Genomic DNA, 26,576 nt, shown 5'->3' with positions numbered 1-26,576 from the left:
GATCGAGTGGAGGAAATGGTCTGTTTTCCATGTGCATTGTTCAAAGCCTCGCCACAGATGCGCAGTGTGAATGGATGAGGGAAGAGCCCCTGGTTTCCCCATCGCCTTCTATTCCTTCGCTGCCCTCTCTGCCACCTCTGTCCCATGCCGAGTGCTCGGCACAGTGCCAGGCTGTGACGCCTCTGGGTGCCAAGCCCTGTGGGACAGAGCTGGGGTGGCCGACCCTGGCAGCACCCTCCCAGCAGGGACAGAAGTGATCTCCCTGGGAGGGAGAGCTAGAGTCTGCCTTTCCATGTCTGGAGAGGTACAAGAGGCATTTGATTCTGCGGCAGAGGGACAAAGTTTGGCAAGAACATGTGTGAGGATTGAGAATAACTGTCTGGGTTCTTCCCTTCTTAAGGTCTCTCCTCAAGAGATGGTGCAAGAGATCCACCAAGTTTTGATGGACCGCGAGGATACCTGCCATCGGACTTGCTTCTCTCTGCAGCTGGATGGCAATGTTCTCGATAACTTTGCTGAGCTGAAAACTATTGATGGACTGCAGGAGGGCTCGCTGCTGAAAGTGGTGGAAGGCAAGTTCCTTCAGACTTCGGGAGGGAATGAGTGAGGGTTTTTGTAGGGAGTGGCTTTGGCCACCTGGCAGCCCTTTCCTGTGGTTCCTTTTTCAGACCTGTGTGCCAAAGGAGTAACCAACTGTGTAATTCCAGTTTCTTTCCTCCCTTTTTGCTCGTCAGAGCCGTACACGGTGCGAGAAGCCAGGATACATGTGCGTCACATTCGGGACCTTCTGAAGAGTCTTGACCCATCAGATGCTTTCAATGGTGTGGACTGTAATTCACTGTCCTTCCTGAGTGTCTTCACGGAAGGAGACCTGGGAGGTACGGGGCAAAAAGGCTTCTCTGGTGTGGTCAGTGTTTTCATTCCCCTGACTCCTTGCTTCGTTAAAACACGTCATAGCAATCAGCTGTCCCACATCATTCAGGAGTGCAGAGAAACACTCGGAGCACTCCTGCATTCCTCCTCGAATAATTACTGGAGGAGGGAATGCTACGTTCTTCAGCACTGACTTGTTATCTGTGTCTGTTCTAGACAGTGGAAAACGGAAGAAGAAAGGTACTGAAATGGAACAAATTGACTGCACCCCTCCTGAACATATCCTGCCAGGTAGCAAAGAGAGACCCCTGTGTGCCCTTCAGCCCCAGAACAGAGACTGGAAGGTAGAGTTCTCCTGTGTCATTAAAACACCTATTGGCACATTCCTTGCAGCAAACTGGTGTTCAGGGATTGAAAGCTGCACTGAAGTGGACTTTGGGATTTGCTCTCCTTGATGCTTAATGAGTGCTGGAATAGCACTGCTTAGCCAAAAGAATAAAGTCCAAGAGCTTGTGCGCAAAACGCTGGCCACCGAGTCTGGACATCTGCAGAGTGTGAAATGGCCAGTCTCGTTGGGAGTGGTGGCAGGGAAGGAGAACAGCATTTCTCTGCAAAGTCCTGGGATGGGATCTGCAGATCACTACAAATTACCCTTAGCTTTCCCATACCCTCCCACTTGGATTCCAGTTTAGAAGCTGCCATTTGAAAACCAGTACAGCAAGAAATCCATGCCTTGTGCAGCCCAAAGGCCCAGGGTGTCTGTTTTTACCTGTGTCTTGCGGTGTGAAAGACAGCAAACTGAGGCAAATTAGTGGACTGCAAGCGGTTTGAGGAAGGCTATGCTCTTGAGAGCAGGGTTTTTTGTAAGCTCTGTTTCTGGAACCAAGCAAGGGTGGCAGGTGAAAGGAATCTGGCATGTACATCGGGTGGCTCTGTAACTCAAGGGAATTAATTCCTGCTGACAGGAGTTGCTTCTGTTGTGTTCTTCTGTAGCCTTTGCAGTGCCTAAAGGTATTGACGATGAGTGGCTGGAATCCTCCACCCGGTAACCGGAAAATGCACGGAGACCTCATGTATTTATATGTCATCACGGTGGAGGATCGGCACGTCAGTATCACTGCATCCACGCGAGGATTTTACTTGAATCAGTGAGTAAACACTGAGATTCCTCCTGTCCTGCCCTGCAGCAGGGAGCTTGTGATAGCCAACTGGAAAAGAACTCGCAAACAATTGGTGCTATTTTATTTTTTTGGTAGAAAATAGCCTGTTTTAATTTGCTGCAACATGGGTTTGTAGAAGTTGCTATACTGGATTGGGCTGTTCAGTTATGCCTGGTACCATTTCTCCGCAGTGGGTAAATGCCTGATGCTTTAGGGAAAGTTTAAATATCCCATAATGTCATCAGCTAATTAGAGCACTTTGAGTTGGGAGAGAATTCCTTCCTGACCACTGCAACTACCTCATTTTGCCCTAAAGCAAAAGCACAGCCTGTCAGAACTTCCTAGGCTGGGCAGATTTGACTAGACTTATTTTTATTTTTAAATAGTGACTATTTAAAGTGCTGAGGAGTGTTAAAGTGGCTGCGCTGTGCTGTGCCTGTCAGAGCAGCTGTGTTGAGGGAGGTGCAGCGTCCATCCAGCCCAGTAGCTGCGACAGAGACCTGTTGAGTTGAGGGTGAACAGGAGAGAACTCCAGAGCAGCAAACCCTGCTGTAGCTGAGCAACCATCAGCTCGGAAGCATCTCTGGATGGCCTCGGTCCTGCAATCCAGATAATTGCCTGGGCAACCATAACTGCGTGCTTTAAATACAAGGTTATAATTCACAGGAGAATGAAGCTGCCTGAAAAGGAGAGCTTAAAGTATAGAAGGTAAAATTCAAGCACGTTTCCACCTTCTGTCCCATTATGAAGTGGAAGTGCTCTGTGTTCAACTGGCTTGTGAAAGAAGTGATTTGTAGTCCCTTGTTTCCCCTCAGGTCTGTAAAAATAAGTGTTACAAGTAATGAGTGTAAGGGTACATCTGAGTGCAGGTCCCAGGAGACCAAGTGGCGCAGTGAACACAAAACGAGTGGGCTCTCAGAGTTTGGCAAAACGTGACCAGGAGAGGGGGACCTGTCGGTGTGCTCCTGGCAGTCTGGTGCTCAGCCTGCCAGCCGGGAGACACGGTGTCTTGAGAGGGCACCAACTGTTTGCTGTACTTGGTGACATTACCGTTGGGGTCTCTGTTAAGCAAAGGCCCTTTTGGTGTGTTTGGAAAGCTCCATGAAATCAATCCTTCCCAGCTATAAAAATAAAAGCCTCTCTTGAACCTGGTGGTGGCTGAAGAAGTTCTAAATTAAATTTGCTGTGCAGTCCATCAGGGCCCAGGTACAGGGTATGTACTGTATGGCATGTGGAGGGACTGGAGAGGGTCCTTGCGGCCCATGTGTCATGTGGTCTCTGCGTCGCAGGCACATTGTGCAGCCCTTTCATGCAGTGCATATATGGAAAACTCTCACTCGTGTCTTTTTTTTTTTTTTTTCTTTTCCTCTCCTCCTTCAGGTCTACTGCATACAACTTCAATCCCAAACCTGCAAACCCCAGTTTTCTCAGTCATTCCTTGGTGGAACTACTTAACCAGATCAGTCCTACCTTCAAAAAAAACTTTTCTGCACTGCAGAAGAAACGGTAGCAGCATTTTTTCCTCTCTAGTTGCCTTGAGTAGTCTGTTGTTAAGTTGCTTGGTGAGGCTCAGCTACATGGTTGGTTCTGTGGGAACTGGATGCCACTGATATAGCAAGGATTGCAATGTCCGTGTTTTCTGAGCTCATGTAGCGGTGAGGTGGTTGGGACATGCGAGTCTATGCAGCAAGGACCACCAAACACCTGACTAAATATCATGGCAGCACCCCGATGTATCTGGCTTTCCCTTGCTCGTAACATGGAGCTGTCAGAGCTGATGTGACGTTCAGCACGACAATACCAGAGGCTGGTGGAAGCCCAGAGTCCCAATCCTTATCCACTGGATGGTTTCTCTTGGCTGTAGCTCCCAGATGAGTCTTGTGTAGAGCATGTAGATTTAGGGATTTTGGTTCTTCCTGAAGCAAAGGGTGAGGGGACAGCAGCTTTCCATTGCCATGCTGTGAGCCATGCCTGGAATTCAACGCTCTGCCCCTGCTGAGAAACTGAACACGTAGGGCGCTCTGCCTGGAGAGAGAGAGCCCAGAGATGGACTGCAGTGTTCAGACAAGGGAACTGCTGATGTGTTCAGACGAGGGAGCAGCTCCTGAGATGTGGGTCTCCCTGCTGAGTCTGTGTGTGGGCTACGTGCCTTGTGGGAGACTTGATGTCCTAGCTAGCCAGGCAGCAAAGAGTTCATGCCAAGCGCAGCCACCTGCTGCAGCAGGGACTCAGTTCCTAACCTGACCAGTAGGTACTTCTCCCCTGAATCCGAAAAAGAGACTGAAGCATAAAATACTAGGGAAAGTAATGTGACCGGGCTTTGTGTAGGCTTACAGTGGAGAGAGAATAATTATTTTAAACATGTCCGTGCATGTTCATTTTCTCTAATATCCTCTAGCTCCTATAATAATAACAATAAAAACCAATAATGTATTGTTTTATTCTCCTGCCCTTGCTGCAGGGACCATTTATTCTGCTCCAGGACAGTAGGTCCTGTGCAAAAGCCTGTCATTCTTTAGAGTCCACTTAATGAACTGCCTCGGCTCAGCAGGGTGCAAATTGACAGGCACATTGTGTGGCTTTCAGGAGCTCTGCTTCTGCTCTCATTAAGAAGACGAAAGTGACACTAGACAAGGGCTGGAAATTAGCAGTGGCCTCCAGCCACCACTGTGACTATCTGGCCATTTAAAAATGATTATACTGTATTGCTGCTTGGGCCAGAAGTAAATACAGATGAGACTCCAGCACCTGCTGAGAGCAGACAGATTACACAAGAGGCCATTCGGTGAAGTTTGCTTTTTCACTTCATTAGTGGATGTGTGCTGTAGGCTGGTTTTATAACGCAACCCGTATGGAGCGGTGTGAAAGCTGGGGGGTGCCTGGGTGGGAACGGGCATCCTCTGGCTCTGAATACAGAGGGTGATGGGGATCTCCGGAGATGCAACTGAGGATAAAACTGGGGAAAGGGGATGGGGAGAGCCCAGGTAATTCTGCAGACTGTTGTTGAGAGATGCTGCCTGTGGCAATCAGTCATCGTGGGGTGTAGTACTTGTTAAATGGAAGTCCACTGTGCTGCTCGTGAGGCCTGGTCTTCTTCTGTTGTTTGTCAGAAGCTCATGTTGCAGCAGAAGGAAAATTCTCTTAGAATAGAAAGAAATCTTCCTTTGGAAAATGTCTAATAGTTTTCACTCCTGAACTAGGGTTCAGAGACACCCTTTTGAAAGGATAGCCACCCCTTTCCAAGTGTACAGCTGGACGGCTCCGCAAGCAGAACATGCCATGGACTGTGTCCGGGCAGAAGACGCTTATACTTCTAGACTGGGCTATGAAGAGCACATACCTGGACAGGTATTGGTCTTGCTTTGCCTCAGAATGCTGGCAAGAGTTTTGCTGCCAGCTGCTCTGGGAACCGGTTAACTATTAATGAGTAGACCTCTGGTATTTGTTGAAAGGTTTTGCTCATCAAGGGAGAACTTGTGGGAGTTCTTGTTCTTGACGGTGCCCTTGACTATAGGGGCTGTGCCACTCAGGCTGCAGCTCCCTGAGCATGTAAAGGTCTGAGAGGAGCAGCTTCTGCTTGGGTGTTTATAAATCCCGTGTCCCTGCTCTGACGAGCACCACTGCAGAGAAGGCAGAGCGCTCCTCCATGCCAGTCAGGCCTGGAACGGCTCTTGCATCTCTGAGCAAACTATTCCAAACGCTTCAGCTGCAGCTTGGTAGCATAAAATCTTGCAGGCTGTGAGCAGTGCAGGGCTGTAACGGCTGCCCGTGGGCGGCTGCCTGCCTGCGGTGTGACTACGTTGCAGCGTGCTGGCCATTGAAACCCGCACCGTGCTCCTCCAGAGCCAGCCAGCTGCTGTTTCCGTTAAACCGTGCTGCATAGGCTGGGCTAATGTAAGGCCTGTCCCAAACTGCTGTTGAATAAAGTCCACTCACGAGGAGTGTTCATTCCTGCTGCTAATTCACTTCCTGTGAATTCCACGGCAGCCTGAATTCTTGCCCCTTCCCCTCCCTTCTCTCACGAAGTGCCTCGTACAGCAGAAACGCTGACTTGCCAGCCCCTTCCTACACAATGCATTGCTTCCCACAAGGCTTTGACTCTTTCAGACCAGAGACTGGAACGAGGAGTTGCAGACCACACGAGAACTGCCGCGCAAGAACCTGCCCGAGAGGCTGCTGAGAGAACGAGCCATTTTCAAGGTAACTTTGGGCTGTGCAGGCAACTCCTCCCACAGCCCCTTCTCTGCTGCCTGTATCACACCTGGACGCTTCGCTTAGGCTGCCCTTTAGAAACTGCAAGAGGAGGATCCCCGTTTGTAAGCTGGGGAGTCTCGTTCTCTCTCGCACGTCTGCTGTCTGCTCCCAGCCCCATGGGGGAGAATTGCGCTCCTTGACCCCGTGTCTGCCTGCTGACCCTGAGGCAGCCTCCTCTCAGTCCTCTGCTGTTCCGTCTGATCCAGTCCCCCTTTGGGTGGGGGGACACACTTACACCTAAGCCCCCCTCTGCAGAGACCTAATGAGTCTGAGCCATGCTGATCCCTAATGTTCTGGCTCCTGGAGCTTGTATCCAAGCCGCTAGCCAGGCTCACAAAAGGAAAAGCCAGCTGGCCGGCCTGCCTGCCCGCTGGAAGGCTGTCAGGAGGAGAGGAGTGACAGAGAAATCTACAGGGAGCTTGGAGAGCGAGGTGCTGGAGGGTGAGAGCCCTTCCTTACCCAGCTTTTTCTCCGCTTACCTCCAGGTTCACAGTGACTTCACTGCAGCAGCAACAAGAGGTGCTATGGCTGTCATTGATGGCAATGTCATGGCCATCAACCCCAGTGAAGAGACCAAGATGCAGATGTTCATCTGGAACAACATTTTCTTCAGCCTGGGCTTTGACGTCCGTGACCACTACAAGGACTTTGGCGGAGATGTTGCTGCTTATGTAGCTCCTACCAATGATCTCAATGGTGTGCGGACCTATAATGCTGTGGATGTAGAAGGGCTGTACACGCTGGGGACTGTAGTGGTGGATTACAGAGGTTACAGGGTGACAGCTCAGTCTATTATTCCTGGCATCTTGGAACGGGAGCAGGAACAGAGCGTCATCTATGGGTCAATAGACTTTGGCAAGACAGTTGTCTCACATCCCAAGTACCTGGAGCTGCTGGAGAAGACCAGCAGGCCACTTAAGATCCAGAAGCACAAAGTCCTCAACGACAAGAACGAGGAGGTGGAGCTGTGCTCCTCGGTGGAGTGCAAAGGCATTATTGGCAACGACGGGCGTCACTACATCCTGGACCTGCTCCGCACTTTCCCTCCAGATCTAAACTTCCTGCCTGTCGAAGGGGAGGAGATGCCAGAGGAATGTAAGAAAATGGGGTTCCCCAAGCAGCACAGACACAAGCTTTGCTGTCTCCGGCAAGAGCTTGTTGATGCCTTTGTAGAACACAGGTGAGCTGAGCTCCCCACTTCCTCCACCCGCAACTGGTAAGGGTCCAAGTCAGGACCACGCTGCGTTGTCGCAGGGACATCGTGACAGAGCTCCCACAAGTGGGCAGCTAATTTCCCGTTGCTTGGCCCTGCAGGTGCAATTATAGAAACTTAATTACCAAGAGGTGAAAACAATAGGGATTCTGATGGTGTAAGGGGAGCTGGGGAAAGAGGTGGTTTGCTTTTCAGTCTCCAGATCTGTTTGTTGTTTGCTGTCCAAACATTTGGAAGCTCTTCTTTCCCTGCAGATATTCTGTGCACCTGATGGCTAGGGAGGTGGAAGGATTTATGCTTCTCTTTAAGGCTCTCCAGATGTTTTGAATGCTACCTGGTTTTGCCTAGAGGCTGGAAAAAAATTACCTATGGGAACTGCCATAGGCACTTTTGTGGTGGGATGTGTTGGTGTGTGGGCTCGCTCAGTGGGGGCGAGGAAGTGGGGGCTCTGGAAGCAGGACAAGTTGAAGTTGTGTGGCGCTGGTGCTGTTAATGCTCCTGGCCCCGATGCGAAGGGCTGCAGGTGCTCTGCTATCACAGATGGTCGGAGCCTGTGCTTTGCTTGCCAAGCAGACGAACCCTTCTGGTGCTGACAGAGGAGCCCTGCCCGCTGAGCAACCAGTTCTGCAGCCAGTGCCCTTCCCAGTTCTGCCGCGTGCCCGCAGGCAGGCTTTGCTGCTCCCTGGGAGAGCTTCCAGACCAGCAGCCTGCAGGACTGTGGCCGTAGGGTGCTGCTGCTCCTCCTTGGCTAGCAGAGGCTGGGCCTCTCTCTGTAAAGGTCTCCTGGCAAAATTGCTGCTGGTTTGTTTTTGACTAGTCCTGTGCATCTGGCAGCAAGAGTCTTCCCGAGCCGTCTGTGTGTGGAAAACAATTTGTAACCGCTGTAAGGAGATTAGTTTCCCATTGTGATGGGTAATGAAAACCCACTTTTTTTTTTTTTTGCTTCTTCCGATAAACTAATGTGCGCTCCTTTGACTTTGGAAAGCTCATGGGCAGAGGGTGTACATCCTGCCTTTCCACAGGGAAACTGTGTGCTCTATAATGGTAACTTTGTGAGGTTTTTCCTCACAGAGCAGCAGTGATCCTTTTGGATTCTCCTGCTGTGCTGAATTCCTCTTTTCCTTTACTGTAGGTATCTCTTATTCATGAAGCTGGCCGCGTTGCAGCTGATGCAGCAGAAAGCCAACAAGCAGGAGAGCTCAGGTGTGCTGGAAAATGGCGCCTCTCCGGAGAACGGTACTGCAGACAGCGAGAAGTCTGAGTCAGAGGATGGTAAAATAGATGATAACGTGACTGGACTTGATCAGGTGAAAGAGCTTGCTGAGACCATTGCCTCTGATGATGGAACAGGTATTTCATCCTCAGCGCAGGCCTCCTGCCCTAGCTGGTGGGCTGTGTCCCTGGGAGGAGCTGTGCCAGACTGGGGGTGGTTGGGGTGACTGCTGTTAAACAGGATGAGCGCTGGCTGCTTCTATCAATACTGTCTTAGCTCTTTGCATGGACCTGTTCCCACACTAACGAATTAATCACCCTGGGGGCCGGTTGGGTAGGTGGGCAAGTGTCTCTGGCGGCAGCAAGCCCATCAGCTCTGCCGCAGGAGCGAGAGCCTGGCTGGCCTGCAGGGTTGGTGGCTGGGGCTGGGCTGCCAGAGGTTCGGTGCAGGCGGAGGGCAGCGGGCTGTGGTGGGGCTGGGGAGCGTGCAGACACCCTTGGGGATCCCAGGCTTGGATTTCTGAGTGTCTGTGGTTGTGGAGTGGGAGGGCTCCATGGGTTTTCTGGGTCATCTTACATGCTTTTGTTGAGACTCTGCATTTTGCAGCCATCCTCCTTTCCAAATACCTTACCATTGATTTATTTTTTTAATAATGGATTTCTGCAGTACATGCCATCATTGTCGCTTTTAGTAACAAAGCGTTTCTCTTAATTTAATAGCTAGGCATGTCATTTTCTGAAATCCACGATCATTTGTATTCTGTTTTTCTTCCTGCTCCAGTGGATCCCAAAAGCAGAGAAGTGATTCGAAATGCTTGCAAGGCTGTAGGCTCCATTAGTGACACATCATTTGACATTCGGTTTAACCCAGATATTTTCTCACCAGGTATGTGTACAAAGAGCTGGTTTTAGTCCTCCTTCAGAAGATTGCTGTGTCCAGCCAGCTACAGACAAAAGATTGTGTTCTGTAGCTAAGAATATTGCTGGCTTTTGGTTGGCTGGGCATGGTGCAGGATGCTCTGTGAAGCACAAAGATACGGAAGGAGAAAGGAGTGTAATTGATTGCAATGCTCGAACCACCAAATGCAGGCAGTAAGCTGTCTCCCACAGCTATGCTCGAGGGAGGTCTGCAGATTGCTGCCAAGAATCTTCTTGCAATTCTCCAGCATCCCAGCTGCTAGACCACATGAAAAGAAGCAGAGGGAGGGAAAAAATTAAATTTGATCCTAATGTAGTAGTTTACACAAAAAAAACAACAACTGATGTTGCATCCTCAGTGAAGGTCAGGGTTTGTTTTAGTAACATTATGGTAAGCAGGTCACAGTGCCCTTTCAAATGCATGCATCGGTCGCAGATGTTGTATGTAGCTTTCCATGGCTGGAATCAGTATTTTTTTATTTGGAAATACAGAAGAAGCTCCCAGAGTGTTTATGGGGGTTAATGCTGAGGCAAATTGCATGCAAATTGCAGGGGAATGGCCATACAGTTGAATTTAGCTTGGAATGTATCAGAAGGAGCATGTGTTTTGAAATGCCCAAGCATCTTCTAAGGCTGGTAAGAATTAGTGCTTTGGCATCAACTTTTGCAGCTAGAACTTAAAACCTTATTTTAATTTTGGTGTACAAAAGCAAAATGCTCTGAGTTTCTAGCACTTGCAGTATTTCATAGAATCCTAGAATGGTTTGGGTTGGAAGGGACCTCAAAGCCCATCTAGTTCCAACCCCCTGCCATGGGCAGGGACACCCTCCACTAGCCCAGGTTGCCCAAAGCCTCACTTGCTGGTCCACCTGCTGAAACATTCCCACTCCAGTCTGTCTAGTTGACTCTTGCACTGGAAGTGTACACAGACCTTTGCAGGAGGTAGAATGGACCAGATAAAGAGCAGAATTTGGACTTTTAAAAGCTGTGTTAAGAATGAGCGGGCAAGAGCAGCACAGTTACTAACCAGGCAGAGCAGCTAATGCTTTTTCCATTGAAACACACAGAGTAGATGAGTTCTTGAAGAAGCGTCTTTAATTCCAGGGAGACAGAATCACTTTACCTGCTCTTACTATACGCTTTCTGTATGTGACTTGTTTCTTCTTTGAGTTGACGTGGTTTATGTTTGTCTCTCTTACTCTCCTAGGTGTTCGTTTTCCCGAGTCTAGCAAAGAGGAGGTGCAGGATCAGAAGCAGTTGCTGAAGGATGCTGCTGCGTTCTTGCTGTCGTGCCAGATCCCAGGTTTGGTAAGGAACTGAGGGCCAGCAGTGATGTCCCCTCTGAAAGCTTGCCTCAAGCTTGGCCGCTTTGAGCAAGCGCTGACACAGCGGTACGCCAGCTTTGCCTCCTGCTGGCAGCCGAGTTCTGGCACCAGTGGTGAAGTACGGTGAACAGTGCAAGCATCTCTGGTGCAAGCACAAAAGGGGCTTTCCACTTCCTGTCTTGCATCATGGCACAATTTTCCCACCTCAGTCCAACAAAGAATCTTTGGCACTAGTAATTAACAGCTATTGCTAATAGTTTGGGATAATAAAGACCACATAAGCCATCCTCCCTAGCCCTGGGCATCCTGCACAACCTATTGTGTTATCTGACCCTGATTGTGACTCAATTGGTGACTAATAATTTTGAGTGAACTGGGAAATTGTTCTTACTAATATCTATTGTAAAAACTCCTTCTGTAAGTCTTAAGCATTTTGGATGCTTACCCATACACCTGGCTGGATAAGAAATACCAACTTTTCCCTTCTCAAGATGCTCTCTAAATTGACTGCTAATGCATATGTTACAGCAGGCACTGTAAGTAGGAGGGTAGGATTGATGATCTCCACTCCAGGAGGTTCAGGAGTTGTTGGTCTTGTGTAGGAGGGGATTTTCCTTGCTGGAAAGTTTCTTCTGAACTCTAAATCCACTGGTTTTGTAGTCAGCGTAACCTTTAAGACCAGCTATTCAGTCTTTAAATAAAAAAGGAGGGGGAGTGAATCAGAAAAGGGCTTGGTGACTGTTGTTTTACAAGATAGTTGATACACTAGTATATAAACCCAAAATGCCGCACAAGCATGCGTGAGGGCAAGTTTCAGGCCAGCTGCTGTAAGCAGGCAGTCCTCCATACTCTGCGTATCAGAGAGTAACGTGTTACTCCGTGGCGTGAATTAACTGACTCTTTATCAGCTGACTCGTTATCAGCACTGCAGCACAACTTCAAGTGCTATTTCCCCTTATCACCTAAGTGTGCGCAACTCCATGTAGTCTTCTAATTGGAAATGGTTTAAGTTAGTGACCGTGAGGCCTTTAAAAAGGGTTAGCCTACTAGTTCCACAAGCATTAGTTAAAACAGCCGTGCCAGAGGGAAGGCGGTTCTCATTGCCAGAGCCACAGGAGCCCTCTGAGTCCCTGCTCTGCTACTGAGCTCCTGCACGGCCTCAGGCAAACTGCTGGAAGTCGTGTGCTGAACTGTGCTGAACGCCGTCACTGTCTGCACTGGTCTCCTTGGGCCACTCAGGAAGGACACTGCGTGCTCAGCACTTGGTTACAATCCTCTGCGCTGCTCCGCGGGGCCTTTGCCTCCACTTGTTTTGCACAGGGAGTTGGATGAAGCCTGAGCTGTTGTACTATGACAGTTATCTCTGCGTGCCTCGGTTGCCCAGTGCTTGTTGGAGTGCGTAGTGCTGCTCATTCTCCCCTGAGACGTGAGTGAAAATGGTGCAAGTGGCAAGGAGCTTGCACAAGCTGCTTTGGCCTGTCTGCTGGAAGTGTTCCCCCTGCCCGTGTAGCACGGTGGTCTCTGGTACTACAGCACTCTCCCCACTGAAGGAGCCTTGCTTGGGGTCGCTGTGGGCCTTGGGGTGACCCCGAGCCCCAGGTAACAGCTGTGTGTGACCAGCAGTGGGGAGCAGCCGTCCTGCCCCCCCGTCCTCGCAGCACTGGGTGGAACAGCTCTCGCTCCTGCTCCAGTCCCGCAGCTGCGCGGGGGGCTCGAGGCTGTGGCCACTTGGTGTTTCCTTCGTGCTGGGTCCCAGAGCAGCAGTCGTGCCACAGAGGCAGAGCAGAGGCGGCACTAACCGAGCTCCTGAGGAGTCTTTCCAGGCTGAATTTATCTGCTTTGCCCGCTGTGGAGCCTCTGGCCCAAGGCAGGGAGCACCCGGCAGCCCAGGCTCCAGCTGATCAGCGCTCTGTACTGGCAGTTCTTGCTGTGTTTGTAACGTAAATGTCATGCCTGGAAACTGTCTTCTCTGGCAGGCAATGCCTTTTCCCCTCTTCAGTCAGAATTTTTTTTTTAATTGAAATTCTTTTCTTCGCGTTTGCTGTCTGTAACTGAAGTTTGCATATACCCTGCAGGTCAAAGACTGCCTGGATCACACGGTGCTCCCGATGGATGGGGCTACCTTAGCGGAGGCCATGCACCAGAGGGGCATCAACATGCGTTATCTGGGCAAAGTGGTCAGCTTCATCACCAAGACCCCTGGCCGTGCGCAGCTGGATCACATTTTTGTAAGCTTCAGACTGACAATTAAAACTGCCTCTGACATCATTTGCCCCATATAGATTCCAACTTGGCCAGTTGTTTTTTCTGTGTAAAAAAAAAAAAAAAAAAATAAACAGCTTCAAAAATGGAGGAGGGGGGAGAAGGACCTGTAAGTGGTAGATGGGGAGTTTTGCTCACAAATCCTTAGTGGCTTTCATAACTTTAGACGGTTTGAGAGTCCTTTGGGATAGAGAAGTGCTTCAGGGATTCCCAAGCACGACAGCAGGCACCACACTGTTGGATTTTAAGCCATGCATTTTTTTTTAAGCCTCTAAGATCCATTAGGGCTTTGGATCAAATTGGAAAGTGCCCGCGAGCACATGCAGGGCTAGTGCTGCGGTGGCTCCTGCAAGCCACAGAGCTGAGCTGTGCGGCTGGCTTGTGGTCACCGTGCATGGGTGTGCAGGGGGCTCTTCCCTGGCTCCAGGAGTGCTGTCAAATGCAAAATAGCTGCAGGGTAAGGACTGGAGAATGAGTCTTCTGCAGGGCTTGATAAAAGCCCACTTCAAAAGCAAAGCATATTTTTAATTGTTATTGCCGACTGACTCTTAATCTCTGTTCTGTATTCCTTTGGGTAGAAAATAGGAATCAGTGAATTGATCACCCGATCGGCTAAACACATCTTCAAGACATACCTCCAGGTATGACCTGCAGTCTAACCTCTTGCCTTGTGTGTCCTCTCTAATGACTTTTTTCCCCAAATAGAGCCTGTTGGAGCCTTCTCTCATTAGGCAGTTCGCAGGGGTTGCCTAGCAACGGGAAGTACAATCTCATTAGTGCTAAAGTAGGTGCAGGCCTGCGTGTAAGGGAAAACAAGTTCCCACTTGAAGATAGCTTTCCCAGAGAGTAATCATTCATGCTCTTCTTCCCCAGATTCTCACTCATTATGTCGAAGGCTTTTAAAAGGGAAATCACAGCTTGTTTTCCTTGTAATACCTTTTCCTCTTAAACGGTGTTGCTTTCGCCCTTCTAAGAAGCCTTTTTTAATTGCATAACGCTAGTGCATCCTTATACCGGTCCGTACATAGCATAGCAATACACCTGCCTTTATTCCAGTGTCAAAATCTTCTTTACACTCTCTGGTTCCTCTGTCCCAGGTAGCAGCCCGAAATGGAATGATATATTTGTGTGTAGGTATATACTTATATCTACATAATTCTGTCTCTGCTAGTTCCACTTGCAAATATTGCCTTCCTCTCCTGGAAGATTTTCCTGTTTCTAGTAGGACTGGAGTTGTGCCTGCATGATGGCAGGTGTCTTCCACGACTGATTTCGGTGTCTCGCTGTAGGGCGTGGAGCTGTCGGGTTTATCAGCAGCCATCAGCCACTTCCTGAACTGCTTTCTAAGCTCCTTTCCAAATCCCATTGCCCATCTTCCAGCTGATGAGCTGGTCTCCAAGAAAAAGAATAAGAAAAGGAAAAACAGGAACCTTGGAAATGCTGATAACACTGCATGGGCCAGCATGACCCCTCAGGAGCTTTGGAAGAATATTTGTTCAGAAGCAAAGAACTACTTCGATTTTAGTCTTGAATGGTAAGCAGAGCAAGTTACCCTCGCTTGTGCCTGGACTCTCACCAAATGTCTGTAGCTCTTATTGTTCTTCAACAGGACCTGCCTTTTTTACTTGTTTTCTGTTTGAATATAAATTTGTGTTCTTGAGGGAGTTTTACAGGCTTATAATGGAAAGAAATCAGGCAGAGAGCAGCAGGGGGAAGTGTAACTGAAGTTTGAAATGTGGTGAAACCGATGAGGCAAAGGCAGCTAGGAGAACCAGAGGAGGAAGGGAAACCTCTCCTTAGCGGTGCAGGGGGAGAAGAAGGTGAGAAGCTGAAGGAGTGTAATCAGAAGAGATTTGTCTAGATAGATGGTGATTTAGGCTGAAGGGAGCTTATGTTCCAAACCAGGGACAGCTTCTCCTGTGTCAGAAACGGAGATGGTGAATGAGGCTGCTGGAAGGTGCAGTAGTGAGTGTTAAACTGGAAGGGCAAACAATGGCCCAAGAGAAAAGCGGTGGCTAGTTGGCTAAATCAGTGATCATCCCTTCACGTCAGGGACAGCTCGCTCTTTACCAAGAGCTGAAGGCGTTCAGCCTCTCACCTGAATGAGTGAGCTTTCACACGAGCACACCAGGACTTCAGTAAGAGGTACTGTTGTGCGTCCCTGTAAGCTTACAGAGACCGTTAGCAGCCACTGTAATGTCAGTCATTGGTTCCAGTTAGCACCCAGCTGTACAGGGGCCTCTGCTTCAGATACACCACAGCGGAGGGATGTCTGTGAGCAGAAACTTACCCGAGAGCTGAACCTTGTGTGTGCGTTTTGCAGTGAGAATGCTGACCAAGCAGCTGAAGTGTATAATCTACAGAAAATCACCCTGCTTCGTGAAATCTCCCTTAAAACTGGAGTCCAGGTAAGATCCACGTCTTCCCTCCCTTCCCCATCGTGTTCTGTACTGCTCATCAAGAACGAAAACATCTCTATCAACGCTCTTTTCAGCACAAATCCAAAACACAGCCCTGTACTAGCTACTCTGAAGAAAATTAACTATCCCAGCCAAAACCAGCAGGGTGGTGTTAATGTTGGAATACAGGTTCCAACCCTGGGGAACGAGACTTCGATCCAGTTCCCTTTTAGGGTAGACTTGCTGCGCATCTCCCTTGGAAGATTAGCCAGCCTGAATGCAATCCCTGTGGCTTGCTCTGTCTGACAAACCAAACTCACACCTTAATTAAGTTCATGTGCATGCATGCTCCCCATTCAAAGAGAAGCAGCTCTTTGGCTGAGCGGAGCAGGACTTTTGGGGTTGTCCTTGCGTGAAGGACCGGGGTTTCCTTCCCCACAGCGCTGCCTCTCGCCCCGCTGGGGTGCAAGAGTTTGGCTGGATGGGGTTCCCCGTCAGGGGCTCCAGTACTGGCACGGCCATGCGGTGTGATTTCGCCATGCACACCTACATGTGACCTCCCTCCAAAGCGCTGTCCCCAGGTAGTGATACTGGGGATGTTTTGACTGTGAATCCACACGCAGAATCCGAGGCTCGTTTTCCCCTCTTTTCTTGCCAAGTACCTATGAAAGTGGTGACCGTGACCTCCGGTCTTTTCGGTTCCTCCAGATACTGCTGAAAGAGTACAACTTTGACAACAGGCACAAGCCCACCTTCACGGAAGAGGATATTCTCAACATCTTCCCTGTAGTGAAGCACGTAAACCCCAAAGCCTCAGATGCTTTCCACTTCTTCCAGAGCGGGCAAGCGAAGGTTCAGCAAGGTACAGACCCAACGTGCCACCTCCTCTTGAGGCGACTGCTGATAAAAGGAAGGGTGGGGGGGTGTGACATGGCAGGGTACACCCCCAGCCACCCCGTTTTGGTAGAGAATCGTGGTCTCCAGGGCCACCTGAAACGCACACCTGCTGTAACGTTACCAAGGACGAACAGGGGTGGATGCAGGGCAGCCACTTCCCTCTCCCAGGTTTTAGTCCTTGACGTAAGGCAGTGACCTGTGGCCACACGTCCCGCTACTGTTTTCACTGCACAGGCAGTGCACTTCTCCAGTGGTGTTGGGGGTTATTTAACATACATTCACAAATAGAACTTTTTTCAGGTTTCTTGAAGGAGGGCTGCGAGCTCATCAATGAAGCCTTAAACTTGTTCAACAATGTGTATGGTGCTATGCATGTAGAAATCTGTGCCTGCCTGAGGCTGCTGGCTCGTCTCAACTATATCATGGGAGATTATTCAGAGGTGAGCAAGGGCTCTGACAGGGTCTGTGTACTTCTCTCATTTCTTCCCCGTGCTTGCTTGCTCAAGTGCACAGCATCTGTGTGACTTGCTCTTGGGTCTTCTGTTCTGTTTAGGCCTTAAGTAATCAGCAGAAAGCGGTGCTAATGAGCGAGAGAGTCCTGGGTATCGAACATCCCAACACGATTCAAGAATACGTAAGTACAGGGTGCTGGGGGAGAAGCAGCACCTCGTGTGTCCACTTGGAGTCTGTGAGCCATAATTCGTGTCTGCATCTAGAAAACAGTTGCTGTTCTCCTCCTCCTGTAATGTTCTTCCCAGAATTCTCCACTTCCATCATAAGTTTTGTGTCTTACGATTTTGTAAACAGAATACCTAAATGTTTGCATAATAAATGTCCTGCATGGTCAGTATTTGTCTTAGTGTAGAATTTTGGGGGTTTGTCTGCTGAATGTTTATTTATATTCATTCATTCTGCTGGCTTTTGCCCTGGGCTTATGTCAGAAATGAAGAAAGAGCAAGTACTACCCTGAAAGTGCAATCAGAGTATCATATACATACAGATCAATTTTGAAATGTTCCTTGAGGTGCGTAAGAGAAACTGAAGTGAAACACTTCAACAGCTTCCTCAGTGCTGGGTCTTATGTGGTACCTCAGTGGAGCTGTGCATCAACCAGCAGGCTTGGACTGGTCTGAGTGGTTGAAATCCTTATCCATAGAGGAAGACCTTGTTATTTGTATGCAGCTGAGGAAAGGAGTAGAAAGGACAGATTAGTTTGCTTTATGGAGTGGGAAGTAAAAAACATTGAGGCTGGGTTACTTCTTTTGTTATAGATGCACCTCGCTTTGTACTGCTTTGCAAACAGCCAGCTCTCGACAGCATTGAACTTACTGTACCGTGCACGCTACCTCATGCTATTGGTATTTGGGGAGGATCACCCAGAAATGGCACTCTTAGATGTAAGTAACCTTTTAGAGTCTTCAAGTTTCTAATCTCCAAGAAACCTCTTGGCCTTTAAAATGCCCATAGTGCTGGCTATTTAAAATAAACGTTTAGGCACTGCTTTTCCCTCCCTGGGTTACTCCCAGTTAGTGCTGTTGGAAGGAGGGAAAGGAGGAGTTTGACTCTAGCTGGGGGGATCAGCCTTCTGTGGCTGGAGCTCTGCACTGGGACACTGGAGACGTGGGTTCAAGAGCCAGTAATCCTTGGGCAAGTTCCTTAATTTGGCCTGTTCTTGTTGCCTTTGTGTAAAATGGAGAGAGTTCCTTTTGTCTGGTTTGTTTGGCCTGAGCTCCAAAGGGGGACGTTGGTCTCCTGTCACGTGTTACGTGCTATAGAGATATCCGCAGGGGACTTGTGGCTGCCACAGCCTTTTCAACAGCAAAATACCTGTGTGGTCTTGGTGTTTATGAAGCAATAAATGCGTAGTTTGACTTTGCCTTTCTGAATGCCTGCTTGGCTGCTTTGTGCAGAACAACATCGGCTTGGTACTCCACGGGGTTATGGAGTATGACCTGTCCCTCCGGTTCCTGGAGAACGCGCTGGCCATCAGCTCCAAGTATCACGGCTCCAAGTCTTTGAAAGTTGCACTAAGGTGAGGCAGGGTGGGGTGCTGGGCTGGGCCACCGTTCTGTGAGAATGAGTACGTTCACCGTGCGCTCCTACGGGCGGGATCTGATCCAGCTGTGTCCTCCTAAATTAGAGATTCAGTCTCGTCCCAGCTGTCAGACTCCTTGGGACTGCTGAGCTGTGCGTGTAAGGTCATTGTGCAGCATATGAGTGAGTTTGTCCTGAAAGACAGAGATCCCTTGTTCTTAATTGTGGGATCTGCTATAATGCTGATTGCCCCAAAAGTCTGTCAAGATGACCTTGGTCCTTGTGGATTCTCTAGAAAAGAGAACGCGGCAAGCGAAGGTTGGAGAGCAAGGCTAGCGTAATTATACTGGGAGACGGGGATGATACGTAAACACTTGTATTTAATTGTTTCAGCCCTCAGGGAGCTATCTTTGAGAGCATATAATTTGCTTTTGTCCTTTACCATAAAGCCTTGTATTTGAATAAAATACTGAGCAGCTTCCTTGTGTTTCCAAGGGAGCTATGAGTGGTCAGCACCTCTAGGATCTGCTCTAGATAGCCGCTGCTCTTCGGCGCTGCGTGCACTGTCCTTGAAAGCAAAGCTGTCTCGCTATCAACCAAGCAGTGGCCCGCTCCTAATTACTACTACCACATTGCAACCCATCTGTTCTTCGTCAGGGTGAAAATAAATCTTATTAAGCACCCACAAGAGTCTGATTTGTTTTCCAGCAGTTGATGGATATGCATTCTGCAGAAAGCATCTTGCCTGCCCTTAGTAGCACTGGGATGCGTGATGAGATTCATCACCTCCCACAGAGTAATACTGCCAAAACCAGAAATCCTGTGTTCATTCCAGAAACACTAAGGAAGCCAAGGCCAAGCCAAGTCAGCTCTCCCAGCTGGAGAGAGCCCAGGTGACTTAGGTCTCAGCTCTGCCACCGCTTTGCTGGTTGTTTCTGTGCCGGAAGATTATTTTTTTTACTTTCGGCTGTGAATAGACAAGTAATTCACACTTTTGCTTTCTAAGAAACAAAAAGACCTGTTCTGAAGGGTAAGGGCTTGTGGCTGCTTCCTCCTCCTCCTCCAGTTCACAAATCTAGCCCTGAGATGTTCCCATGGATGTGCTGCCTCTGTCCAGTTCACCACTGTGACCCTCGGCTTTCCTGGGAGCAGGAGGAAAAAATCCCCAGTTCAGACTTTACTTTTGCAGGTCAATTCTCAGCATTTCAACAAAAATCCAGCCCAAATCAGCGTAGTACATTAATCCCCAAACGGGGTGGGGAGAAGTAACTGTCTTGGTGCTGTATTCAGGGTCCAGTATCTGCCTCCTTTGACACTGGTATTAAGACTTCTAGCTTGAACGTTGTTACGTTAGTGTCATGCTCGCTGTGCTGCAGAAATATTACTTCTTCATTAAAGTTCCTCTGAACCCTTTTCCTTCCCTCAGCCACCACTTGGTAGCCCGAGTGTACGAGAGCAAAGCAGAATTCCGGTCAGCTCTGCAGCACGAGAAGGAAGGCTACACCATCTACAAAAACCAGGTAAGGAGCCTGCGTGCTGCTGATCTGTGTCATGTCACTTTGCTGCCAGAGACGAGCGGTACCGCTGCAAACAGTGCCACAGCTTGGAACTCGGGGAGGCCTTTCTTACAAACAGTCCTGAGCAGACACCAGGGATTCCCCTTTCTAGGGACGGGGCAGAATTCCTGCCCTGTACAATAACTGACCGCTTTTATGCCAAAAGTCCCCAAATATCCTTCCTGCAACTTGTTCGTGCAGTACCCCTGTCGCCAGACAGAAACCTGTTGGTGGCATGGCCCCGTGTTCTGGCAGGCACCAAAAGAGCTGATCTGTTCTTTCCCCTTTTTTGCACCACCTGTCTTTTAAACACCAGATCCAAACTAGTTCGGTAGTTGCTGTTTCATGGGCAGTGCCTTCTCCTGCTCACAGCCCTTGCTGATGCACAGTGAAACTTCTGCATCAGCCCGGGTCTGTCTGAACACGTCTGCCGCTGTGCTCGGTGACTCGGCGCCGCCTCGCTGGCTGAAGGCACAGCCTGGCGGAGGGAATGCCGCTCACCCTGCAGACGTGCTCCTACTTGATGGAACTGTGTGACGTTGATAATAAGGCTCCTAGAGGAATTTTTGTTTGTTTGTTTTTTGAATGCCAAGGCAGGTGAAATCAAGTTCTGAGTTTCTGTAGGGGTGTTGAGCTAGCAGAGACTAGGAGTGCACCCTTGTTCAGGCCCTGTTCTCATTTGTAATGTTGTACACGTTTGGTTTTTTTCTTTCCCCCCCCTTTTCTGATTAGCTTGGAGAACACCATGAAAAGACCAAAGAGAGCTCTGAGTACTTGAAATACCTGACTCAGCAAGCTGTCGCTCTTCAACGCACAATGAACGAGATTTACAAGAATGGCTCCAACGCAAACATCATGCCACTTAAGGTAACCTACGTTACAAGAGCGATGCAGAGTGCTTGCCATGAAGGCAGAGGTTTGTGTTTAGCTGCTCCCAAAGGACACGTCAGTGTGCGCAGGCAGGCAGGCGCTACCTGTGCAGGCAGGTGGTAGTGGCTGTATCGGTGGCAGACCCTTCACGGGTGGGAAATCCCTGCAGTGGCTCAGACCCAGTGCAGCATAACCGATGGGGACTGAGCCTTCCTCCCCTCCGCTTTGGAATAGGATCAGGCTCTTTCTCTTGAGCTCAGGTGGTTGAGTGCTGCTGACTGCGTCGCAGGGTGCTCAGGGAACTCAGTAAGGACACGCTGGGCAGCTCGCAGTGCGGGAACCTGGGACACCTACGCACAAACCTGCCCCTCGGCTGACTCACTGGCTGTAGGCAGGTTGCTCAATCCAAAAGTACTTCAGTTTCCTCATCCTAAAAAATGCTGTCATCTTTCACCACGTGCTTTGTTCTCCTTCCAAGGATTCTGTGGTGCAGGGAGGCTGGGCAGCAGAGCAGAGCACGGGGGCTGCCTCGCCTTGCCTCACACGGAGCACATCGGCCCTCCTGGGCCAAACCCAACCGCTCTCATCTGCCCCTGGCAGATCACGCCAGCCCCTCTGCGGCATGTCCGGGGCAGTTTGCACTAACGTGTGCGATGGGCGCTCTCCCTGCCATGCTGTATGCCAGTGGCTGCCAGAGGAGTGCGAGCCAGCGGGTTGGGCAAGAGGCTTCCAGCTGCAGAGGCTCCCTCCAGGGTAGTGCTCTGCAGGGGCAGCTGGGTTTTCTTCTCACTGCAAAGAACTGGGTACAGAATGTGGGAGTTTGGGGCAGAGTAATTTGACCATAAGGCCCTTGAATCAAGCAAATGGTCAAGTCCAGGAAGTAGTGTCCAGCTAAGAGGCTCAAACCCATAAAACAGTAATAAAGATTTTCCCCTTGTTACAACACTTGAATGAGAAAAAAGAAACCCCCACCACATTTTGAACTCGTGTGTATGTGGCGTTTAACTGAAGTCCCGCAGAGGTCAGAGGGGAGGTTGCCCAGAGGACTTGGGGACCTCTACATGCTGCTTTTCAACTTACGGGTATAACGAGGTAGGAAATACAAATTATGCCACCTTACAGCTACTGCAGTGTCATGAGACCTAGCTTTTTCTCAGCTGTTGGTAAATGGTGTGGACTTGCTTAGGAACTCTGAGTTCTTCTGTCAGAGTTTTAATTTTAAAAACTGTTTTTTCTCTTGCACTGTAGTTCACAGCTCCCAGTATGGCCAGTGTCCTGGAGCAGCTCAACATTATCAATGGAATTCTCTTCATTCCACTAAGGTAGAGTGATACCTGTCTGTGTGTTACTGTTAGAAATCAAGTAGTCCTTTTGTGTAAGCTTTGTTCCTGAGATAGCGTGACCCCAATGCCTCCCTTTGCACTGACCCAAACCGCGGAGTTCCCAGTGGTCGTTGGTACCTCTTCTCTTCGGGCAGCACTAGGCAAATAATGGCAGAAATTGTCACTTTGACATAAAAAACTGCCTTTGAAGGTGCTGGCTCTCCTGAAGGCACTGCTGAACACTTGCGAAGGGATGCTCTACGTGATCCCTGGGCAATCCGCAGTGGCACTAAAAAAGCTCCTGGCTGGAGGAATGTTGCATGAGCTGTCTGGGTCTCTTTCGGAACCCTGACCCTGTAGCAGCAATCTGATCTCATAAAGCCTAAAGCCCCAAACTGCTCAGTGAAGCTAAAGGAAGCTGGGCAACTTCCTGGAGAACTGATGCATCCGTGGGCAAGACCACTAAGGTGTGACTTGCCCTGGGGGTCGCTCGGCAAGTAGCAGGGAGCTGGCATTGCCCCTGGGTGCCTGTTCTCAGCCCATCACCCTGCAGCAAAGGGATTCTTTGGTTTAGCAGCATTTGCAGAGTGGGAGGCAGCTGAAGCGCAGTCAGTGGTCTCTACCCAGAAGAAATGAAGTGAGCGATGCCGGGCTGCAAAGAACAGCATCAGCTCTTCCACAGACAAGGCTGTGTAGCAGGGTTGTTGCTTAAAGTACAGCTTGCAGCTATTCCTTCCCAGCTCTGCTGGATTTGTTTACAAAGAACAGGAGCTGAGATCGTAATACCAGCCCTGATTACCATCATCTTTAGGACCACTACACCCAGCAGTACTATTAAAATGTGGGGTTTTTTCATTTACTATAAATTGTCTCTTAGACTTCTATTGAAAATGTGATTGGGGTGGTGGTAGAAAAAGATGACCTGAACTGAGACTGTATTTTTCTAATGCTGTAAATAATCACTGATGGTAAAAATTCACCAGAAGCAGCTGGAGGCTGCCTGGATCTAGACCAGATCAACCTCACTGCCCCTGCCCCGAGTGGCCAGAATTTCCTAGTTTGTTGAACACTACTGTGGCCCTGTGCATCACACTGTCCCTAAGGCTGGTCTAACGTTTGCTACCCTTCCTGGTTTCCCCTTCAGCCAAAAAGACTTGGAGAACCTTAAAGCAGAGGTGCAGCGACGCCAGCAGCTCCAAGAAAGCATAAAAAGTGGTGAACAGCTGGAACCAGAGGACAAAGCTGTGGAGGAGAAAGAGGCTGAGCCAAGCATGCCTTCTGCTGAGATCCCCTTAACACAGAGCTCTGCTTAATGTGTACCTCGCTTAAAAAAAAAAAAGTTTAAACCACCCTTTTTCTGAATCTGAACCAGGGTCTCGGACTCCCCTGGCGCAGCTCCTCCTTTTTTGACAATGTTATTGCACTGGTACAATTAATACACAATGCAAAGAACTAATCTGAGAAATGTAATCTGTCTGACTGAGCTTGTGTCTGCCACATGACGGGAGAGGTGGCCAGGATGCAGCAGCGTACGAGACCCATCCTAGGTGAGCGCAGCCTGAGGCTGTCACGCCTGTGTGTGTGTACGTGTTGTGTGTGTGTGTGTGCATATCATCAGTTATTTCTACTTTGTACATATGGATTCCAAATGAACTGTCTTGAGGTATGTAACATTTCTCAGGTCATTTTTATGTTGACTAAGGACACTGCTTTGCTAAACCAGTACAAAACCAGCCCCATCCACTGCTCAGCAGTCTTGTAAAACGTGGATTCCAAGCCAAAAGATTCATTTTCCCCCCAGTCACTATCCCGATCCGTGCTAAGGAAAGCTAAGCAGCCATATTTGTATTGCTCAGATGACTGAAGCCTGTAACGTGTAAGTGGGGGGATGTACAGCATTTTCTACATCAGGATATAGCCATTGGATTCCTTTAACCATTTTTTCTACTTTTGGTTGGCAGTTTGGCAATTCAGTGGGGTTTTGTAACATTCACATTCTAATTTTCAAAGTAAAGATATAGATAGATATATATATATATATGAATGATACTCACAGTTCCACCTCTCTGCTCTGCTTGCAGCTGAGTAACTTAGGATACTGTATCCAAAGAGTGGGGGCTTGATGTTTAAAAAAGCGCACAACCTTCCATTACAATGGAAACCCCAGTGCCTAGGAGAGATTGATAACGGCGTCACATGAGGTCTGAACAAAAGTGAGTCAGCAGGAACTCACAGCCCTGTTAACAGAGGGGGGAGAGGGGAGGAAGAGTCAGGAATGGGGACTTGGTCTCATTCGCAGTAGCAGCTGTAACACGGAGCTGATGGACTTTAACCTGACAGGCAAGTTGAACCAGAGTGGAACCCTCCGTTTCCCACAACCGGGAATTGCTGGGCTTCAGGGAGGGTGTTAAATAAAAACTCACTGAAACTGCTGGCTGATACCTTCTTAACGAACTCTTTTGCACACTGGGTGGGAGATTGGTGCCAGGGCGTTTCCATTGCTGGCAATGGCTGTTACTGAAAGGGCGATGCCACTAAACAAATCCTTATGTCCCCTCCCATCACACATGTCCTGTGGCGGCTGTCACCCACCAGCGTGTGCTCCCCTGGCTGCACAAGCTGTGGCTGCTGCAGGCTGTGGTATGCCGACAGAGTTGAATGTCCTGTTTCCAAACAGCTCAAGCTGTAGAACAACTCCTGAGCGCTTGTCCACAGCCACCCTGTGCTGACGGAGTCCCCTCTCTCTCGTTGTCTGTCATGGATAGTACCCTTGTGCTAATTTGCGTTGCTTCTTTTACTGCTGTTTGGAGAAGAAGTGCTGTCACTGTGCTCTGTACCCTGGTTCCTGTACTACAGGACAGGTCTCTGTAACTCTTGGGGGGGGGGGGGGGAAGGAGGGGAGCAGCCTCCCAGGTGGTGGAGCTGACAAAGCAAGAGGCATCTTTACTTTGCTCCTTCTAGAAAAATTCTGAATTTCCTGAAAAGCAATCAATAAAAATGACTACAGTGCATCTTTCCTACAAGATTTCTCTTTTACTAGTGTCTTTCAGTCCATTAAAAGCTTTTTAAACTATTTTAGGTACTTTATTTATTGGTTTCTTTACAGTTTGGTGTTGGGTACCATTAACCCGAACACCATCACCAGAGCCTCCGCCTCTGTTCCTTTGAGCAGGAGCCAGGCTCCAGATTCCCTGGAGGCTTTAAAACCTGTAACTGCACCGATGCTGCGGGGTCCAGTGCCCATTAAGCGCTCCTCTGCCCGCAGTACGTGTTCCCTGTACCAGTACACCTGGTTCTACTGCTCGGGTCCTACTGACCTGCACGGCAGCCGGCGTGAAAGCGCTTGGACCACCGGGGAAGGGTTTGGCACAGGAGCTTTCCAGCAGCTGCAGCGTTCGCCGATGTGCAGGTTAACGCTGGCTCTGCTCCGCGCACCCTCCTCCTCTGACAAAGGCATCAGCTCCAAAAGATCAGTAATAAGCCCGGGGCCACTCACAACCACAGCACCTCCAAACCCTCCTCATCCGGCAACAGATGCTTCAGCACCACTTGGTCCCGAGGGAGAGGAGCTGCTGCTCGGGGGCTGTAAACGTGAAATGACGCTGAGGGAGGGGAATCCTGGCTAAGAAGGCTGCACAGCTAGGCAGCATGAACTCCCTCCTGAGCTGTTAACGTAGCTGCATTTAACACCATCAGGTCTAATATTCTCTACCTCCTTTGGGGGTCTGGGTGTTCTCAGGAACTCAGTTCACAAGTTCTTAACCAAAAATGACACAGAACTGACTCCAGCCAGCGCTGAGGAGGTACCAGGGCACAAGGAGGGTGGACAGTGGGGGATCTGCACATAGCTCTCCCCGCCCTGGAACACCACTCCTCGCCTCCAGCCCATAGTTCCACGTCATTCCCAGCCCTGGTCGGGTCTGGCTCAGGCAGGATTTGACGCCCCACGTGGAAATGTCTGGGAGCAGCACTGAAGCTGTTCCCAGAGCTGGCAGGTCACTGCCCGAGAAAAATAACTACAGCAAATGAAAAACATCAGCGATGCTGAAGAAGGCACGTAGACACACACTGTTCCTATCCTCCTTGCTTTCCTTCCAGACAGAGGGATTCCCAACACTTAACGTCATCGGACATCGCACATCCCCTAAAAGCTACAACTTTTTTCAAGGCAAAGTCACCAGTTGCACCTTCGCTGCATTTAGTGGTCGCACAGGCCAGAGAAGCCCTCTCAGTTGAGCACCTGATCTTCCCAACATTGACCACAACTCCTATACATGTAAT

General features: G+C 49.4%; 1 protein-coding gene across 2 annotated transcripts in view; it reads left to right on the top strand.

Annotated features, from left to right (window-relative positions):
* CLUH (clustered mitochondria homolog) overlaps nt 1-23,963 on the top strand; it is a 40,046-nt gene extending 16,083 nt beyond the window's left edge. For both annotated transcript variants that reach the window (XM_054847403.1, XM_054847402.1), the window contains exons 3-26: nt 401-572; nt 735-878; nt 1,090-1,217; nt 1,867-2,021; nt 3,414-3,539; nt 5,234-5,381; nt 6,141-6,233; nt 6,773-7,467; nt 8,633-8,850; nt 9,494-9,598; nt 10,838-10,938; nt 13,031-13,183; nt 13,796-13,858; nt 14,507-14,751; nt 15,541-15,625; nt 16,325-16,478; nt 16,814-16,953; nt 17,067-17,147; nt 17,785-17,910; nt 18,424-18,545; nt 19,974-20,067; nt 20,836-20,970; nt 22,222-22,295; nt 23,440-23,963. In XM_054847403.1, the coding sequence (XP_054703378.1) occupies nt 401-572; nt 735-878; nt 1,090-1,217; nt 1,867-2,021; nt 3,414-3,539; nt 5,234-5,381; nt 6,141-6,233; nt 6,773-7,467; nt 8,633-8,850; nt 9,494-9,598; nt 10,838-10,938; nt 13,031-13,183; nt 13,796-13,858; nt 14,507-14,751; nt 15,541-15,625; nt 16,325-16,478; nt 16,814-16,953; nt 17,067-17,147; nt 17,785-17,910; nt 18,424-18,545; nt 19,974-20,067; nt 20,836-20,970; nt 22,222-22,295; nt 23,440-23,608 (3,726 nt within the window). In that variant the 3' untranslated portion in view covers nt 23,609-23,963. The remainder of the gene's footprint in view (nt 1-400; nt 573-734; nt 879-1,089; nt 1,218-1,866; nt 2,022-3,413; nt 3,540-5,233; nt 5,382-6,140; nt 6,234-6,772; nt 7,468-8,632; nt 8,851-9,493; nt 9,599-10,837; nt 10,939-13,030; nt 13,184-13,795; nt 13,859-14,506; nt 14,752-15,540; nt 15,626-16,324; nt 16,479-16,813; nt 16,954-17,066; nt 17,148-17,784; nt 17,911-18,423; nt 18,546-19,973; nt 20,068-20,835; nt 20,971-22,221; nt 22,296-23,439) is intronic.
* The last annotated feature ends 2,613 nt before the right edge of the window (nt 23,964-26,576 follow it).

This window comes from Grus americana, chromosome 19 (assembly GCF_028858705.1).
Source record: "Grus americana isolate bGruAme1 chromosome 19, bGruAme1.mat, whole genome shotgun sequence".
Lineage (NCBI taxonomy): Eukaryota > Metazoa > Chordata > Aves > Gruiformes > Gruidae > Grus > Grus americana.
Note: the sequence above shows the minus strand (reverse complement) of the source record. Positions and strands in the feature narration are given on the sequence as shown.